General features: G+C 44.1%; 1 protein-coding gene across 1 annotated transcript in view; it reads right to left on the bottom strand.

Moving 5' to 3' along the window:
* The window catches only part of LOC127586077 (proline-rich transmembrane protein 1-like), a 55,343-nt gene extending 37,985 nt beyond the window's left edge, over positions 1-17,358 (bottom strand). The window contains exon 1 of the mRNA XM_052043883.1: positions 17,074-17,358. Within this exon, the coding sequence (XP_051899843.1) occupies positions 17,074-17,092 (19 nt within the window). The 5' untranslated portion in view covers positions 17,093-17,358. The remainder of the gene's footprint in view (positions 1-17,073) is intronic.
* Between the last annotated feature and the right edge of the window lie 545 nt (positions 17,359-17,903).

The following is a 17,903-nucleotide window of genomic DNA, read 5'->3' as shown; positions in this document are numbered from 1 at the left end:
GTGAATGTGTGTGAGTCAAAATAGCTGAATAGGGACAGATATCAGCACATGAAGCTGCTAGAACAACAAACAGTGCTGGAAGGACTCAGAAGGTCAGTGGAGGTAAAAGGGTGTAAGTTGACATTTTGGGTCGAAACCCTGCATCAGGACTGAGAGGGAACAGGAAAGATTGCCTGTCTATAGCAGTCCGAGGGATGGTGGGACAGACACTGGTTGGTTATAGGTGGAACAAGAAACAAGAAGCTGGAGGAACTCAGCGGGTCAGGCAGCACTTGTGGAGGGAAATGGACAGTTGACGTTTAGGGTCAAGACACTGCATCTGGACTGCACGATGACTCGTTTCTTGCTCCAGATTCCAGCATCTGCAGTCTCCAGTGTCTCCAAAGTGATAGGTGGAACCAGGTGGGGAGAGGATGATGGGGAGATAGAACTAGGAGGGGGGACGGGGGTGTGACAGAGGCTGCTGGTTCTTCCAGCATTGTGTTTGTTGTTCCAGATTCCAGCATCTGCATTTTCTTGGGTCTTCATTAAGCTGCTCGACCTGTGAAATGAGTTGTTAGTGGTATAATGGTGGATTTGTCAGTGAGGCTAGATTTAGGATTTTAAAAAATGGAAAATGCTGGAAATAATAAGCAGGTGCACTCCTTCTGACCTGGGAGTGCTCAGGGCTCCCTGTGCCAAAAGCAGAGTCATGTTTCAGTCTCCACCCCCCTGACTCTGATGAAATGGAAACTGCAGCAAGTTACATTGCCTGCCACTTGAAAGGACTTGATTTCAAGCCAATTTAATCTCTCAATCAATCTGCATGATGGTGAAAAAAGGAATATTGTGTTGAGTGTGGAGTTTGTGGATTAAAGTTAATCACACAATCTCCAAAACACAGGGCAAGTGACAGATTGATGTGTTTGTTATAGTTCTCGTTTGATACATGCAAGCTGAGCACTCAGGCAGAGCAAATACTCTGGCGGTTCTATTGTCAGATTGAAAATGTAAATTCCTGTAATGAAGCCTGACTTCTGGGCCAAGCACTTTGGTGCGCACAACAGCAGAGTGATAGCAAGTTATTGGATGAGTGTACAGAGGCCTGGACTCTTTCAGAAGCCTGAAATCTTACTAAAACATACAGTATTTTGAGCTAGGTCAAAAAAAACTGCAGCTGCTGGAAATCTAAAATGAGAAGAAAAGATGCCTGAAATATTCAGTAGCGCCAGGCCCTGTCTGTGGGACGAGAAAGAGAATTAATGTATCAGGTCAACTCTGAAATAAACTTCTTTTGTCTGCTTTCCAGTTCTGACGAAGTGTCTTCCACCTGAAATGTTATCTCTGTTTGTCTTCCTACAGATGCAGCCTGATATTCTGAATGCTTCCAGGATTGCTATGGGAAGTGTTATGGAACAGAGGGACCTTGGACTGCAAGCGCATAGTTTGCTGAAATGATGTCACAGGTAGATAGGGTGGTGAGGAAGGTGTTTGGCACACTGGCCTTCACTAGTCAGGGCATCAAGTATAGGAGTTGGGAAGTTATGTTGCAGTTATATAAGATGTTGGTGAGGCCTCACTTGGAGTATTGTGTACAGTTTTGGTTGCCCTGTTATAGGAAAGATGTTGCTAAACTAGAAAGAGTGCAGAAAAGGTTTACCAAGATGTTGCCTGAACTTGGGGGCCTGAGTTACAAGGAGAGGTTGCGTAGGCTAGGACTTTATTCCCTGGAATGCAGAAGATTGAGGGGTGACCTGATAGAGGTAGAGAAGATCATGAGGGGCATAGACAAGGTGAAAGCACATTAGTCTTTTCCCCAGGGAGGGGATGCTGAAAACAAGAGGGCAGAAGTTTAAGATCAGAGATGGGAGATTTAAAAGGGACATCAGGGAGATCTTCTTCATGCAAAGGGTGATGCGTATTTGGAATGAGCTGCCAGAAATAGTGGTTGAGGTGGGCACATTAACAATGTTTAAAAGCCATCTAGATAAGTCCATGGACAGGAGAGGTTTAGAGGACTATGGGCTAAATGTGGGCAGATGGGACTAGCTCGCTGGGCAACACAGTCAGCATGGATGAGTTGGGCCGAAGGGCCTGTTTCCCTGCTGTATGACTCTATGATTGTGAGGGAGCTGAGAGAATAACTGCTGAGAGGATGTTCTGCCTAGTGGGGAAATCTAGAGCTAAGGGGCATAGTTTCAGAACAAGGGGGGTCGCCCAACAAAGATGGAGATGAGGAGCAATTTCTTCTTTGAGGCTTTGATCCTCACTGGCACAAGAACTGAGAGGTTTCCCCCCGGTGTCCTCAATCTGCATCATTAAAACAGGTCATTATCACAATATGGGAGCTCGCAGTGTGCAAATTGGCCAGCTCATCAAAACAGTGGCTGTGTTTCATTAACTATAAAGTGCTTTGAAATATTGCCAAAGGCAAAACAGAGATGCAAATTCCTGTTTTATCTCTCAAATAAATAGGATCCCGCTTGACAGACCACTGCAGTTCTAGATAGTTATGCAACAGCAGAAACAGTAAAGCTGGAAGAACTCACCCTGTCATGCAGTATCTGTGGAAAGAGGAATCAACTAATATGCAGACCCCAGAGACTGCAGATGCTGGAACCAGGAGCAACCAACAAGATGCTGGAGGAACTCAGCGAGTCAGGCAGCATCTGTGGAGGGAGATGAAAGTCCATTTCCCTCCACAGACGCTGCCCGACCCAAATCAGCTAACGTTCCGGGTCGGAGGACTGTCCTTAGGACTAGGGGGGAAGAGTAGAGTGTCACAGTTGTCAGAGCAGAGCTGGATGGAGCAGTGAGGTGTAAGACAAGAGACTATATGGGTGTAGTTAAGCGAAAGAGGTTGCAGAAAAAATTCACAAGGATGTTGCCGGGACTGGAGGGCTTCAGTTATAAGGAGATACTGGAGCAACTAACAATGTGCTGGAGCTTCAGATTCCAGCATCTGCAGTCTCTTGTGTCTCCATAGGGAGGACTGCATAGGCTGGGATGTTTTCTCTGGAGTAAAGGAGGCTGAGAAGTGACCTTATAGAGGTTTATAAAATCATGAGGGGCAGAATGGTCTTTTTCCCAGGATAAGGGAGTCTAAAACTAGAGGACATATGTTTATAAGGTGAGAGGGGAAAGATTTAAAGGGGACCTGAGTGGGAAGATTTTCATACAGAGGGTAGTGGGTATACAGAGTGAGGAACGAGCTGCCAGAGGAAGTGGGAGAAGCAGGTACAATTACTATGTTTAACAGACATTTGGACAGGCACATGGACAGGAAAGGCGCAGAGGGAAATGGGCCAAACTCCGCCACATGTAACTAGCTCAGGGAGGCAACTCGATCGGCATGAACAAGTCGGACAGGAATTCGTGCTGTATAACTCCATGACTCTGTGACGATGGAGATTGTTTGAGACAGGTCAGGTGATATGGAGCATGATTACTGATTGTTGGGGGGGAGTGCACTTCATAGAAATGAAGTGAGAAAGAGACAAAAGGATAATAATGGGAACCAATGGATCAACTAGCAAAACCCTAATCACTACAGTTTAACAACACCATAACCACTTTGATCACTTTGCACTAAAATAGACTTGTGTAGCAACTCACCGTCCGAGCAAGCAAACCGGCTCGGCAGTCGGGTCGCGCGTCGTCGGAGCGACGAGGCCCAAGATGGCCTTGGGCCTTCGTCTTCGCTGAGCGATGGGGAGAACCCCCACGCGGGAAAAGTCTGATGACGTAGCGCATACGTCATTTCCGTTTTCGGTGGGCGGGAACCGTTCCTCTTAAAAGGCCCGCACAAGGCGGGAAAATAAATCAGTTTTTGTTCTGCAGCCCACCGACTAGTGTCTTGCTTTCACATCGCAGTAGCAGCCACTACACTTTGTTATTTTTTTGTTCTTTCTTGTAAAAACTGTATTATTCATGTTTAATTTATGTTTTTCTTGTGAATGCTGCTTATCTGATGCCGTGTGCCTGTGATGTTGCTGCAAGTAAGTTTTTCATTGCACCTGTGCACACATTGACTTGTGCACGTGACAAGCTCGACTTTGACCACAGTTTACCTGAAGTTAGAAAATTCAATGTTCATTCCAGAAACTTGCAAAGTGCCTGGAAGGAATATCAGATTTACATTGGCCTCACCTTGGCAGTGGAGGAGGGTGCAGACAGACAGGTCAGTATAGAATTAAAGGGCAAGCAAGAGGAAGCTCAGGATCTCCCCTGCAGACTGAGCGCAGGTCTGCAAGAGGACTGGTTTTATGCCGGGAGATTGGACTCACAGGGCCTGGGTCAAGGCTTCCCATGGGACCTCCACACAGGCTGGACATCCCATCAGTGGAAACAATTCCAACCCAAGTCTAATCAGTGAGGGAAAGGGAGAATACCAATCAAACATGGCTGTGTGGTCCCCAGCTCACCGAGTCCTTCCACAACTGAATTATTAACCTGATGTCGGGTCTTAATCTGAAACATCAACAAGTCCTTTCCCCCACAGATGCTGCTCGACCCACTGAGTTTCTCCAACAATTCGTTGTTTACTGCAGATTCCAGCACCTCGTTCCACTTGCCTCTCATATTTTCTCTCTCTCTTTGTCTACCTCCATCTATCATTCACATGCAACTCGTCTCCCAACTCCACCACACCCCCTCCCCTCCCCTCCATGGTGCAACCTGTCTGTCGTCTTTCACCCCTCCACCAACCACCTCAGACTCCTGTCTCACTGCTCCCCTTCTCCTCTTTATACTGGCCATTCCCCCTCTCCGCTCTCAGTCCTCATGCAGCATTTTGACCCAAAACCCTCCCCCCTGCCCACAGATGCTGCTCGACCCACTGAGTTCCTCCAGCAGATTATCTGTTGTTCCAGCATCTTCAGGCTCTTGTGTCTGCAAATCACTAAACTGCACTCTCTGCACAGGATCTCTCAAATTCCTTTGCAGCTTTAAGAACACATGATCAAGTCCTCAATGCAGCTATTAAATCCAAAAACCAAAGAATCATGGAACCATGGAATTGTAATGACGTGGATAGAGGACACTCACCTCAGCAAGTCTATGCTGGCTCCTATCTAGGCAGCCCCACTCCCTTGCTCTTTTCCCCCAGCCTTGCAAATCATATACTTTCGAGTGTTTCTCGGTTTCCACAAGCCAAGGTACCAAGTTCCAGATCATCACAGGAGACACAAGAGACTGCAGACGTTGGAATCTGGTGTAACACACAACCTACCAGAGGAACTCAGTGGGTCGAACAACATCGGATGGAGGGTTTCAACCTGAAACTTCGACAATTCTTCCCCCACCCCACCCCCACAGATGTTGCTCAACCCGCTGAGTTCCTCCAGCAGATTGTTTGTTGCTCCAGATTATCACATCTTTCTCTCTCTGCATAAAAATAAATGATCCTCTCTTGCTTCTCTGTGTCTTTGATTCTGTGTTCTCTGGTTCTTGAGATTTCCCTCAATGGGAGCAGCTTCCCTCCATCTGTCCTCGGTAAACAAGTCATGATCTTGGGTACCTCCATCAGGTTTCCTTTCAACCTTTTGTGCTTGTGGAAAACAACTGCAGCTACGCCAGTCTGACCTCATATGTTTCAGTGTTACAGCTCCAAACACCATGGTGCAAGGGGAGGATGGAACTGCAATATCTTATTAAAGGCAATCTGTTTGGTAATTTGGTCCCTCTTTCCTCAGTACATTCTGCAAGGTTGCTGCTGTTGTGGCCATTATCCCAATGCCCCCACCTCTCCCACTCATCCTCAGTGTCTCAGTACAGCTGTGGCCATTTCCAGTAACATCTGGCACTGGAAAACTGGCACCTATTGTGACAAATGGCAGCTGTTTCTTCAAAGAGCGACCTCTGCTAGCTGCCTGCTGCTGCTTCATGCGTTGGCAATATAATTTACATCTCTGAGTTGAAGGCTATAATTACTTCCCACCCTCTGTGCTACCCAGTAAAACATTTTGAAGAATCTGGATGCAATTTTATAACAAAAGGGAAGCTACCAGAAAAAAGATTACAACTGATATGCTTTTTTTAACTCTGTCTCTCGCTCTTGCTCTTTCTCTTTTCCTCTCTCTTTCTCTCACTCTCTCTTTCTCTCTCTCTCTGAAAAATTGAAAATTAAAAGTTGAAAGTCGAGTTTATTGTCATATACACAAATACATGTGTGCACAGGTGAAATGAAAAACTTATTTGCAGCATCATCACAGGCACAGAGCATTAGAGACACAACATTCACAAAAGAAATATAAATTATACCAAATTATGCAAGAAAGAACAGAGTTAGAACAGAAAAGAACAAGTCCATTGCAGTGCAAAGTAATCAATGTGGTCATAGTGTTGTTATACTGAGGTGGTGACTGGCTTGTGCAGGTTGGTTCAAAAATGTTTGCTTGGTATCTGAATTCCTCTTTGCTGTTTCTTATGATCTCCAGGCACCTATAAGTGCTAATAGAATGGGTGAACCACTAAGTTCCTTGCAGACTTTAATCCAACATCACCGGCTACAATAAACATACAGTAAAATTCTGATAACCCGGTACCCAGTTGTTTGGAAGGATCAGCGTCTGGCTCACTTATTATTTCAAAGTGTTTGAGCCAGGAGTCCAGAGTGAAAGTCAGGTGTGTGTATGGCCAGACCTGGTGGTCTGAACTGTAGGTCAGGTGTGTACCTGGATCTGGGGTGGGGACCCGGATCACCAGGGGTCAGGAACATTGGTCAGTTTGCAGCCAGACCTGGGGTATGGAGTGCTTGTATATTTCCTACTCCCTTTAAGAAGGAAACTATAGCCCAGCTAGCTTAATACAATTCAAGGGGAGATTGTTATAACCTATTATTAAATACATTGCAACAGAGCACTTAGAATAAACTCAAAGTAATCAGGCACCGTGGTTTTGTAAAAGAAAAATTAGATTTGATTAACTTATTGGAGTTCTTTAAAGTGACATTGATAAAATGGACTGGCATTTGGAGTTTTAGATGGCATTTTAAATATGCCACATCAAAGGTTATTATGCTAAATGAAATCTCATGGTGTTGGAAGTAACATTTTGGCACAGATAGCAGATTGCCCAGCTAACAGCATGCAGATAGTAGACAGAAGTGGGTCTTTATTTTTGTCGGCGAGACATAACAAGTGATGTGTCACAGGGATTGGTGCTGGGGCCTCAACTTCTTGCAATTTATATACATGACCTGGATGAAAGCATCAATAGTTGCTAAATCTGCTGATGACACAGAAACAGCTAGGAAAGTGAGTGGTGAGAAGGACTTAAGGAGACTACAGAGGAATAGAGATAAACCAAGTATTGGGCAAAAATCCGACAAACAGAATTTAGTGTGGAAAATGGAAAAATGTCCATTTTGGCAAAAAAAATAAGAAGCATGTTATCTAAGTGGTGAGAGGTTGCAAGCTCTGGGATCAGAGAATCTGGTGTCTTCGAGCATAATTTGCAGAATGCTAATTGGTTTATTACTGTCATATTACCAAGACACAGTGAAAAGCTTTTGTTTGCGTGACAATCATACAGATCATTCCAGACATAAGTACATCAAGCTAGTACAAAAGGAAAGCAACAAGAGGATGCAGAATATAGTGTTACAGTTACAGAGAAAGTGCAGCGCAGGCAGACAATAAGGTGCAAGGGCCATGATGAGGTAGATTGCAAGATCAAGAGTTCAACTTTATCGTATAAGGGGTCCATTCAAGAGTGTTATAGCAGCAGGGTAGAAGCTGTCCTGGAGCCTGGTGGTACATACTCTGAAGCTTTTGTATCTTCTGCCCGATGGAAAGGGGGAGAAGTAAGAATGACCGGGGTGGGAAAGGTCCTTCAGTATGAGTCCAGATGAAGGGTCTCGACCTGAAACCCTGACTGTCCATTTCCCTATATAGATGCTGCCTGACTCACTGAGTTCTTCTAGTACTTTGTGTGTTGCTCCAGATTCCAGCATCTGCAGTCTCTCTTGGGTCTCCTTATGTTGGTGGCTTTCCCGAGGCAATGGAAAATATAGGCAAAGTCAATGGAGGGGAGTCTGGTTTGCATGATGACTGCTAGGATGTAAGTACTGCAAAGAATTTGGAAAGCTGACAGATCGTTTTTGTGTATTGTGAGGAGAATTGCAGACAAATGTCAGGAAGTTATGTTGGGATTGGTCAGACCTCATCTGAGTGCTGTGCACAGTAATGATCTCCTTATTTAAGAAGAATGTAAATACATAGGACCCATTTCAGGGAAGGGATAGTTCATTTAAGAGAGAGGAAGTGAAATGTTGTCTGTGAGATGATAGTGAGTCTTCGGAACTCCCTTCCTCAAAGAGCAGTGGAAGCAGTGCCTTTACAATACTCTGAAAGCAAAGGTACATAGATTCTTGATAAGTGAATGGGTGAAAGGTTACTGGTGGCAGACAAGAATGCAGAAATGAGGTTACGGTATCACAGTGATATAATTAAATGGTGGAGTTAGCCTCTGACCTACTCCTGCTCCAAAGTTGTAATGTAAATAAATTGGTAAATTGCTTTATTATTGTCACATGTACCAAGGCAGAGTGAAAAAAATTGTTTTGCACGCCATCCATACAGATCATTTCATTACAGCAGTGCACTAAGGTAGTACTGAGAAAGCAGTAACAGAATGCAGAATAAAGTGTTACAGTTACAGGAAAGTGCAGTGCAGGCAGACAATAAGGTGCAAGGCCATAACGAAGTAGATTGTGAGTCAAGAGTCCATCTTATCATACTAAGGGACTGTTCAATAGTCTTATAACAGCGGGATAGAAGCTGTTCTTGAGCCTGGAGGTACGTGCTTTCATGTTTTTGTATCTTCGGCCCGATGGGAGGGGGGAGAAGAGAGAATGTCCAGGGTGGGTGGGTCTTTGATTATGTTGGCTACTTTACCAATATTGTGGGTTAAAAGTCAATCACGTTGATCTTAGCATTCAACATTCGGACAGGTGATTGCAGCATCTAAGTACCTTTTAGAAGACCCATTTCAGAGGACCCAGGTTTAATGCGATTGCTGGCACGAGGGATGCACTTCCTGAAAGGATGGTGGGAACAGATTCAACAGGAACCTCTTGCCCCCTACCTCAATCCACATAAATAAACCGAGCTGTCTGATCACCAGTGTATTGTTATTTTTGGGAACTTCATTTGCTTTATTTACTGACATTATAAAAACTTCATGTTACCATAAAGACCACTTAATATCTCAATGGCATAACACTATTACAGCGCCAGTGACCTGGGTTCAATTCCTACTGCTGCCTGTAAGGAGTTTGTACATTCTCTCCGGGTGTCTGCGTGGGTTTCCTGGTTTCCTCCCACATTCTAAAGACATAGGAGCTGTGGGCATGCTATGTTGACGCTGGAAGAGTGGTGACGCTTGTGGGCTGCCCCCAGAACACTCTCAGTAACGCAAAAAGACATATTTCACAGTGTGTTTCGATGTATATGTGACTAATAAATAAATATCTTATATCATAAAATACACAAGTCCTTTTGTTTCATCTTCAAGGCTCACTGGTCATTCTCTGCAAGCACAATAGATCAGGGATCACAGGGCACCAGGGAATATCAACAGTGTAAGGATAATCATTTCACTAAGCAAGAACGGCCCATTTCAGAGCAATTAAAATGATAAAAATATAAATATCGCGAAGTAATTTCATTTTAAATAGAAAATAGAGCGATCAGATTCATTAAATGTGTAATTGGAGTTGAAGCTGTTTTATACTGTATTTATGAAACCTAACCTTATTATGGCTCAGACATTAAGGTGTCCAAGCTTTCTAACTACATTGCATAAATTCAGCCTGCAAAATATAATGGGAAACAGAAGGTCACCCGTTAAATTGACGACAACCAGGTGAAGTTAGATAATTCCAGAATAAGTCCACATCTTTGTAGTTTAGATCTCTGCTCCAGGCACAAGTGGACAATCATTTGGTACTCTGAAAGAAATGTGGAGCAATGGACAAATGTAATGAGAACTATCCACAAACAAATTAAATGTGTTGATAATCCCCTTAACCCTGAAGCCCACTCTTGGTCATCTCATCATCTGCACTTTACTTCCTTCTCCTGTTCTTCTGATGACCTGTTCATTGTTCTCCTGATTTCAATTAAACCTGTTCCATCTCTCTCTAATCATTCAATGTTCCTCTTCCTCCATCTTTAGGATCTCTGTCCCACTCTTCAATCTCCAAGTGTCTTCAACCATCCATCTCTTGTGTCCCTCTCATCCCCTCTCCGGCATCTCCATTCCGCCATCTCCAACACTCACGTGACTCCATTCCCATCTCCATCCCCCACTGCCTTCATCATTCCATCTTCCTTGTATTTTATCTATTTCAGAGTATCCATTCCGCTCATCTCCAACCCTCAATATCTTCATCCCTTCATCAACAATCACTCTGTATTTTCTTATATATCCAGTCCTTCCATTTCCAATCCTCCAGCGTCCCCATCCCGCATTTCCAATCCCCCCCCCAAGTCTCTCCAGACCTCAGTCTCCAATACCCCAGCGTCTCCATCTCTCCATCTCCAAACTTCCAATGTCCCTATCCCTTCATCTCTAACCCTCCATTGGCCTCATTCCTCCAGCACGGATATCCCCAATCTTTTTTCAAGACTGTATTAAATACCTACAACCGCTTTTAAGGAGATTTTAAGGAGAATAGTGTACAGTTGCTAATACATCTGACATCTCCCAGCACAGGAGACGGAAATTATTCTATAGGTTTGGCCACAGCCCTTAGCCTGAGAAACTCAGTCTGTAAAAAACAAGGACACAGAGTTCGGCCACACAGCTCACAGGACAAGCAAACTGTGGAGTTTTTCATCTTGAGCTAATGGAAAGCACAGATGAAGCATATTGTTGAGGAATACACATCCCTGGATTTATTCCCAGAAAACCAGATTCACAGATGCCTGATGGTGTGTGAGGTGTGCGACACACAGTTTGTAACAGCACAGGATGTCATTTCCAATGATGAAGTACTGGGTGTAATCCTATGTATTCGAATAAAGTTGTAGGTATTAAACAGACTCTGACTATATTTTAAATCATTGATATCCACAGGCAAAATACATGATTCAGAAATACTCATTTGGAAATGGGTTAGCAGCTGATAAAACCTTGAAATGTCTCTGAGTTGCCATGCATTCACTGGGAAAGATTTCCATTGTCCCTGGCACTTGCTGGAGCACAGAGGTTACATTCCCAGCCCCTCATCTGAGAGCTGCTGCAGTGGTTTCCTTTAGCTTTCTCTACCCTGTGGAATTTATGTAAATTACCCTGCTCCTGCAGGACTGCTAAAGGAAAGGGAGAGCTTCAGGCTCACTGAGCAACGTGCCCACTGACAAGGTTTGTTCTGCCTAACTCTCCGATCATTGAAGTTCTGATGCTTCTGTGAAAAACACTGCGACAGGTGATCGTGTCATCCTATGGATTTGGTCATGTTTCTCGTTCACGTTTCTTGGACGACACTTGATCTCTAAAGATGAGAATGAGACAGAGTACAACATGGTTCCAAGACCAAGTCAGATTAACCTGTGGGGTTTCACACTATGGGTCAAAGGGTAGCAGTTGGAATTTAATCCCAAGTGTATGGTGATGAGGTTTGGAATGCCAAATAAGAGTAGGAGATATACAGTAAATGGTAGGGCACTAAGGAACGTTGATGAACAGATGCACAATGCTGTTCAAGTCCATAGTTCCCCGAAAAAGGCAACACAGGTAAATAGGGTAATGAAGAAGGCACATGCCATGCTTGCCTTCATCATTCGGGTCACAGAATATTTGAGTTGGGATGTTATGTTGCAACTTTACAAAACACTGGCTAGACTGCACTTGGAGTATTGTGTGCAGTTCTGGTCGCCACAGTATAGGAAGGGTGTGATTGTGCTTGAGAATGCAGAGGTGATTCACCACAGTGTTTTCTGGGTGGAAGGATTTTAGTTAAGTGGATTAATTAGACGTTGGTCTTGTTTCCCTTGGAGCAAAGGAGGTTGTGCGGTGACGCGATAGAGTATATCAAATTATAAGAGGTATAGATAGGGTAGAGAGTCAGAATCTTTTTCCAATGGTGAGGTATCAAAAACAAAAGGGCATCAGTTTAAGGTGAGAGGAAGAAGGTTTAAAAGGGATCTGAGGGGTAAGAGTTTTACACAGAGAGAGCTTGATATCTGAAACTCATTGTCAGAGGATGTGGTGGAATTAAATACAATCATGATGTGGCATTTAGACAGACACTTGAATAGGCAAAGCATGGATGGATGTGGCCCTAATGTGAGCAAATGGCATCAGTGTAGATGGGCAGAAGGATCGACATGGACATGGTGGGCTGATAAGCCCTGTGCTATACAACTCTATGACTCCTACCTCCTAGGCAGAAGGTTGTAGGTTTAAATACAGATTGATTGCAGAAACATGGATGGGCATTCAGTGCAGGACTGAGGAAGTGCTGCCTTTTCAAAGTGCACTAAGGACCCATTTGCCTTCTGACAAAAATCCCATGACTTGGTTCAAAGCATGTTACACAGGAAGACAGATTTCTGAGTGATCTCTCAGAGAAAGTGACCACAGGTCCTGGTCAATAATTATTGCTGGATCGGTGCCAGAAATTCAGGTGATCGCATGTGTCTATTTGTGGAAGCTTGCTGTGCACAGATTGGAGTCATGTTTCTCCAGAATTCAAGGGTGAATGCACTGCAAAAAGTCCTTGGTAGGCTGTCAATCTCCTCGAGATATCCAAAGATAACGAAGGGCCTGTTAGAAAAGCGAAGGTTTCTCGCTTTTCTCTTTGTTTATATTAATAGCTTTGTAAAGGCAAAACTTCCTTTCCCGTCACATTACTTCAATCATTCTGATAGTCATGCTTAAACCTGCTATTTCTATTCTCAAATGGGAATGTGGATTAGCTTGGACGTCACAGGCTCCTCGTTCACATCTTGTTTGTTTATTCTCTGCTGTCCACCTTTCTTGGTGAATCATGGAGAATGATTTATCTGTTTGGCCCCTCATTGTCTGTGCTGGTTAAAAAAAGAACCAGCCTGCCTAATTCCGCCTTCCAGCACTGGGACCACGGCTCTTCAAGTACACGCACGGGTACGACTTAAATGTGACAGGCGTTTCTACCTCCACCATCCTTTCAGGTGGTGAGTTCCAGACACCCAATGTCCTCATGGGGAAAAAAAGTCCTGTCTCCTTGCTAACCATTTCACCAATTACTTTAAATTCACACCCCTCCCCCCATCCCTCCAAATTTTTGTCCTGTCTGTGAAGGGAAATAAATTCTTCCTATTTGACTGGTATGGGCCTCTTTTAGCCTTAATCAAATCTCCCCTTATCCTCTGTTAGAGCCGTTCTGTCAGCAAGCCGGGTTGATTCCACTGGGAGCAGCACTGTGCTGCCCCATGTCTTGTTGATGAGCTGGGAGCCAGCCTCCTGGTGGAGGACTGCTCCTGTGAGCATGCTGGAAGAAAGAGTACAGTCCAGGGCACGTGTGACCAGCAATCCCAGGGCAGCAGAATATCACCCTGCTATTTAATTCCGTAGACTTCCATAGAAATGAATGTTAGCCACTGTGTATAATGGGTAGGAGAACAACCCCAGCCTGTGCCATCTTTCTCATGGTTTCATTGTTCATGAACTGGCAACAATCCCCTCTGCACCCCCTCCAGTTCAATCACCTTCCCGTTAACACAGTGATCAGAATGTCAGTAGACTTTCCCAACTCAAACTCACTTGCTCCCCTGTTGCCCCATCTTCCTGCTGCCTTTCACCAGTCCCTTGCTGCAGCCGATTCCTTCGACCAAGTGTATACCGAATATTCTGCAAATATCAGGCAAGAGATGATCAAATAACTGAGAGGTTTGAAAGTCAGGAAGAGGTAGTAAATATGAAGAGAGTTATGGGTTATTAACCTGTCTTGGAAAAACAGATGGGAACTAACTGGCTGTCCATAAATATAATACTGTACCTGAAATTCAGTTCCATTGGAACTAAATAATTTTTCAGTGCCAACCTGCTATGCCTAAAGAAACTCAGCTGGCACTAAAAATGTAAGGGGGAAGATGTGGAAGAAGCAGCTAGCATATTTATCAGTGCATTGTTGAATATATTGGCTTATCTCCAGTTATCATCTGTCAACAAGATCGCAAACAATATTCCTCAGACATAAAGCAGATGAAATGCAAGCATTTTACAGTTTGTGCACATTCTGAATGATTTCTGGAATCTGGTTAACTACAAAAAGAGGCTTCCGGGTCAAGTGCCATCCAGGCAAAGTTCAAGAATCTAACACAGATCTGGAATCAGAGCAAATTCAATCAGTTTTCTGCACAGTGATTGTGGTATATTCCAGAATCTGATTCACAGTAAAGCTGGGGTTCTGGAACTTGGCAGAGTAAACATGGAGCTTGCAGCACTGTGGAATATGGCACAAAAAAGTCAGGTTTCCAAAATGTGGCAAGCTCCAATTAATGCTCTAGAATCTGGCAGAATCTAATCAGGGTCTCATTACAGCAATTGTGGAATTCTGGTACCTGATCCCTACTAAACGTGGGTTTGCAGAATCCAGCCCACATGACTTCACAATCCAGTGCAGAGTGACAGCAGAGTTCCAGAATCTGCTACAAAGCAATCATTGATTCTGCAATCCATTATTAACTGGCAAAGGGAAAGAACTGCTGGTGTGGGTTAGGATGTCTCCAAACAACAGTCCTGAGGCAGGTTGAAAGTCCAGAGCAATCACATGTTGTAACTAGCTCCCACACCACAATAACACAACTCCAGAATCCAGCACAGGCAGCAAGTTGATATCCATCATCAAAGGTCCCCACCATCCGGGCCGTGCCATCTTCTCGCAGCTACCATCAGGCAGGAGGTACAGAAGCCTAAAGTCCCCACACCACCAGGTTCAAGAACAGCTACTTCCCTTCAACCACTCTGTTCTTGAACCAACTGGCAAAACCCTAATCACTACAGCTTAGCAACACCATGACCACTTTGATCGCTTTGCACTAAAATGGCCTTCGTTCTTTGTTGTAATTGTGTTCTTTCTTGTAAAAATTGCATATAATTTATGTTTCATTTATGTTTTTCAATGCTGTTTATCTGATGCTACGTGCCTGTGATGCTGCTGCAAGTAAGCTTTCCATGGCACCTGTGCATACAGGCATTTTTGCATATGACAATAAACTCGACTTTGACATGACTTTGAGCCCCTGTGTATTGTAAACCCAGTGTGTAGGAACCCTGGTCTGTGAATACAGGAACTTGTTAACAGAGGCTTCACCATGAATCTGGAACTGATGCAGAACAATAGAGAAGCAAAATGCTGCAGATGCTGAAAACCTGAAATAAAATACCCTCCCCCCTAGTGTTTGCTGATCATGTTGTCACCACAACAGTGGTTAATGAATGGTTAGTTCAGCAGTCATCCATTGATAAAATACCTGAGCAATCAGAACTTATGATAAGCATGGCTGCTTCACCAATGGCCTCCCTCTGTTCCTAAATCAGGTGTGGGGACGTCCATTCATGATTGTGCACTATTCAATTGCCTTTGCAAGTCCTAAGGAAATGAAGCAGCCCATGTCTGCAAATAGAAAGACCTGGACAACATTCAACCATGGGTTGACACGTGGAAAGAATCATTTGTGCCACAAACGTACCAGGCAATGACCATCTCCAACAAGACCATCTCTAAGCATTTACTCCTGACATGTACCACCATGCCCTCCGCTACCATTTGAGGGGCAAACGTTGACCAGAAACTCAACTGGACCAGACATTAACTACTGTGGCTACAAAAATAGTTCAAAGGTTGGGTGTCCAGTGACAAGTGACTGCCATGGGCTTCAGAGACCAGCCGATGAACATAATACTCTGTTGTTATCACAGAATCAAAATATAACTCGATTACTTTGTGCAAAACCAGCTCTGCCCAGCAATGCTGTAAATGAACGGCGGCCTCTCTGGTACTGGCTATTTCCCCTTGAGCAGGTTTCTGATCACATTAGCCCCCCGCTGCCTGCACAGCTCCAATCTCCAGCAATTCTTAATGAGATAAATAGAGAGATAGATAAATAGATAGTAGATAGATAGAGTTAGATAGATAGAGATAGATAGATAAATAGGTAGATAGATAGATAGATAGATAGATAGATAGATAGATAGATAGATAGATAGATAGATAGATAGATAGATAGATAGATAGATAGATAGATAGATAGATAGATAGATAGATAGATAGATAGATATAGATGGATAGACAGAGAGGAAGAGACGGGGGAGGGAGAGAGAGAGAGAAGAGCTTCAGAAATCAGAGGATCTAACGGCAATATTCAAAACAAACAAATTGTGGATTGCGGGAACTCCGGGCAGATGAAATATTGCTGATGAATAATGTGGACATTTGCCTTGGATGTAATTTCTCTCCACGATAATCCTTTATACGGAGAGATGCACCTTTCGTCACACCGATGCGATTAAAAACCCTAACATTGTTATTCAGATGACCGAGACCCTGCAATCAATGTTTCGTTTGTGCGGCTTCCCACTCTCTGCCAATTTCCAGTTTATACCCCGCACCATAACAGTCACGAAACAGCAAACTGTAAATAGACATCGTGTAAAGAATCCCGTGCACTATCAATTCCTTCACGCCAGGAGATTGTTGCAATTACGGAATCCATATGCCATTATTAAAATCCGGGGTGCCAAAAGATATTGATTTTGATTCCCCTTCAACTACCCCAACCCCCTCGTTGAAGCGCGTTAGAGAAACGCTTACGATCGGAAACAGGGAGATAGAATGTTGCAGTCTGCAGAGATCTGCTTTGATTTAACATTGTTGATCCCGGTGCACTTGACCGGCACGCAACCCATTAAAAAGCAACACAATAAGAGAGGAAAATCTGCTGCAATTAAATAAACAGCTAAGATATTACCCCTAGATCTGACCATCTAACATAGAACAGAACGTGGTGTTAGAACATTGCCTGATAACTGGCCCTGAAATGCATCTCTGTCTATCAGCACACAGCCCGCTGTTGACACACGGAGGAGGGATGCAGAATCACATACCTTGTTTTTCCGTCGACATCTTGCGGGTGAATGGAGAGCGATGCCGCAAGAGGTGATCCAGATGTTGTCCCTTGGAAAATAAACTGGGACCCTCTCAAACAACAACAAAAAAAAATCCGCGGCGAGAAGGGAATGAAGTAATGGTCACGGATGGAGCGGAAGGTTGAGACTTAAAGCGGGACCTGGCTGGGTGAAAGGATCATCGACTCAGAGAGAGCGCTTTGAAGAGCTAAAGGGGGGGGGGAACACTGCGAGACGTGGCTGTCTGATGGGGAGTTTTATCAATTTGCCTCCATGGATGATAATTACCGAGAGTCAATCAAGCGACAGAGGGCGCAATTTGACAAAGCGAATTAACCCTTTCCTACTGTGTTTAAAACACACTTTGGGGTTCTTTTCGCTATTCTTTTGAAATTGGCCAGAATTTATCTCCCAACGTTAACTGCCCTTGAACTGAGAATCATAGAAATCCACAGCGCAGAAGGAAATTCTTCGGCCCATCCTGTAGATGATAGCCTAAAGTGGACTCACTGTTTGTAATGCTCCCCAGCTCCCGATACCTAATCCTGCAGATTCAAGGCTCATCCAGGTAATTTGTAAATCTGGGGAGGGTTTTTGTCTTCCTCAGCCTTTCAGGCAGTGAGTTCAAAAACTCCGTCACTTGTTGACTGAAATAATTCTATTTTGGCTCTCTTCTAATCCTTCCACCAATTATCTTCAATCCGCTCTCTCAGTTACTGACCTCTCTGCTGTTCACCCTGTTCAGGCCTCTCACACCTCAATTAAGACACGAGACCACAAGAAGCAAGGACAGGAGGAGGCCATTAAGC

Source organism: Pristis pectinata, chromosome 34, assembly GCF_009764475.1.
Source record: "Pristis pectinata isolate sPriPec2 chromosome 34, sPriPec2.1.pri, whole genome shotgun sequence".
NCBI classification, from domain to species: domain Eukaryota; kingdom Metazoa; phylum Chordata; class Chondrichthyes; order Rhinopristiformes; family Pristidae; genus Pristis; species Pristis pectinata.
This window is presented reverse-complemented; position numbering and strand designations above follow the sequence as displayed.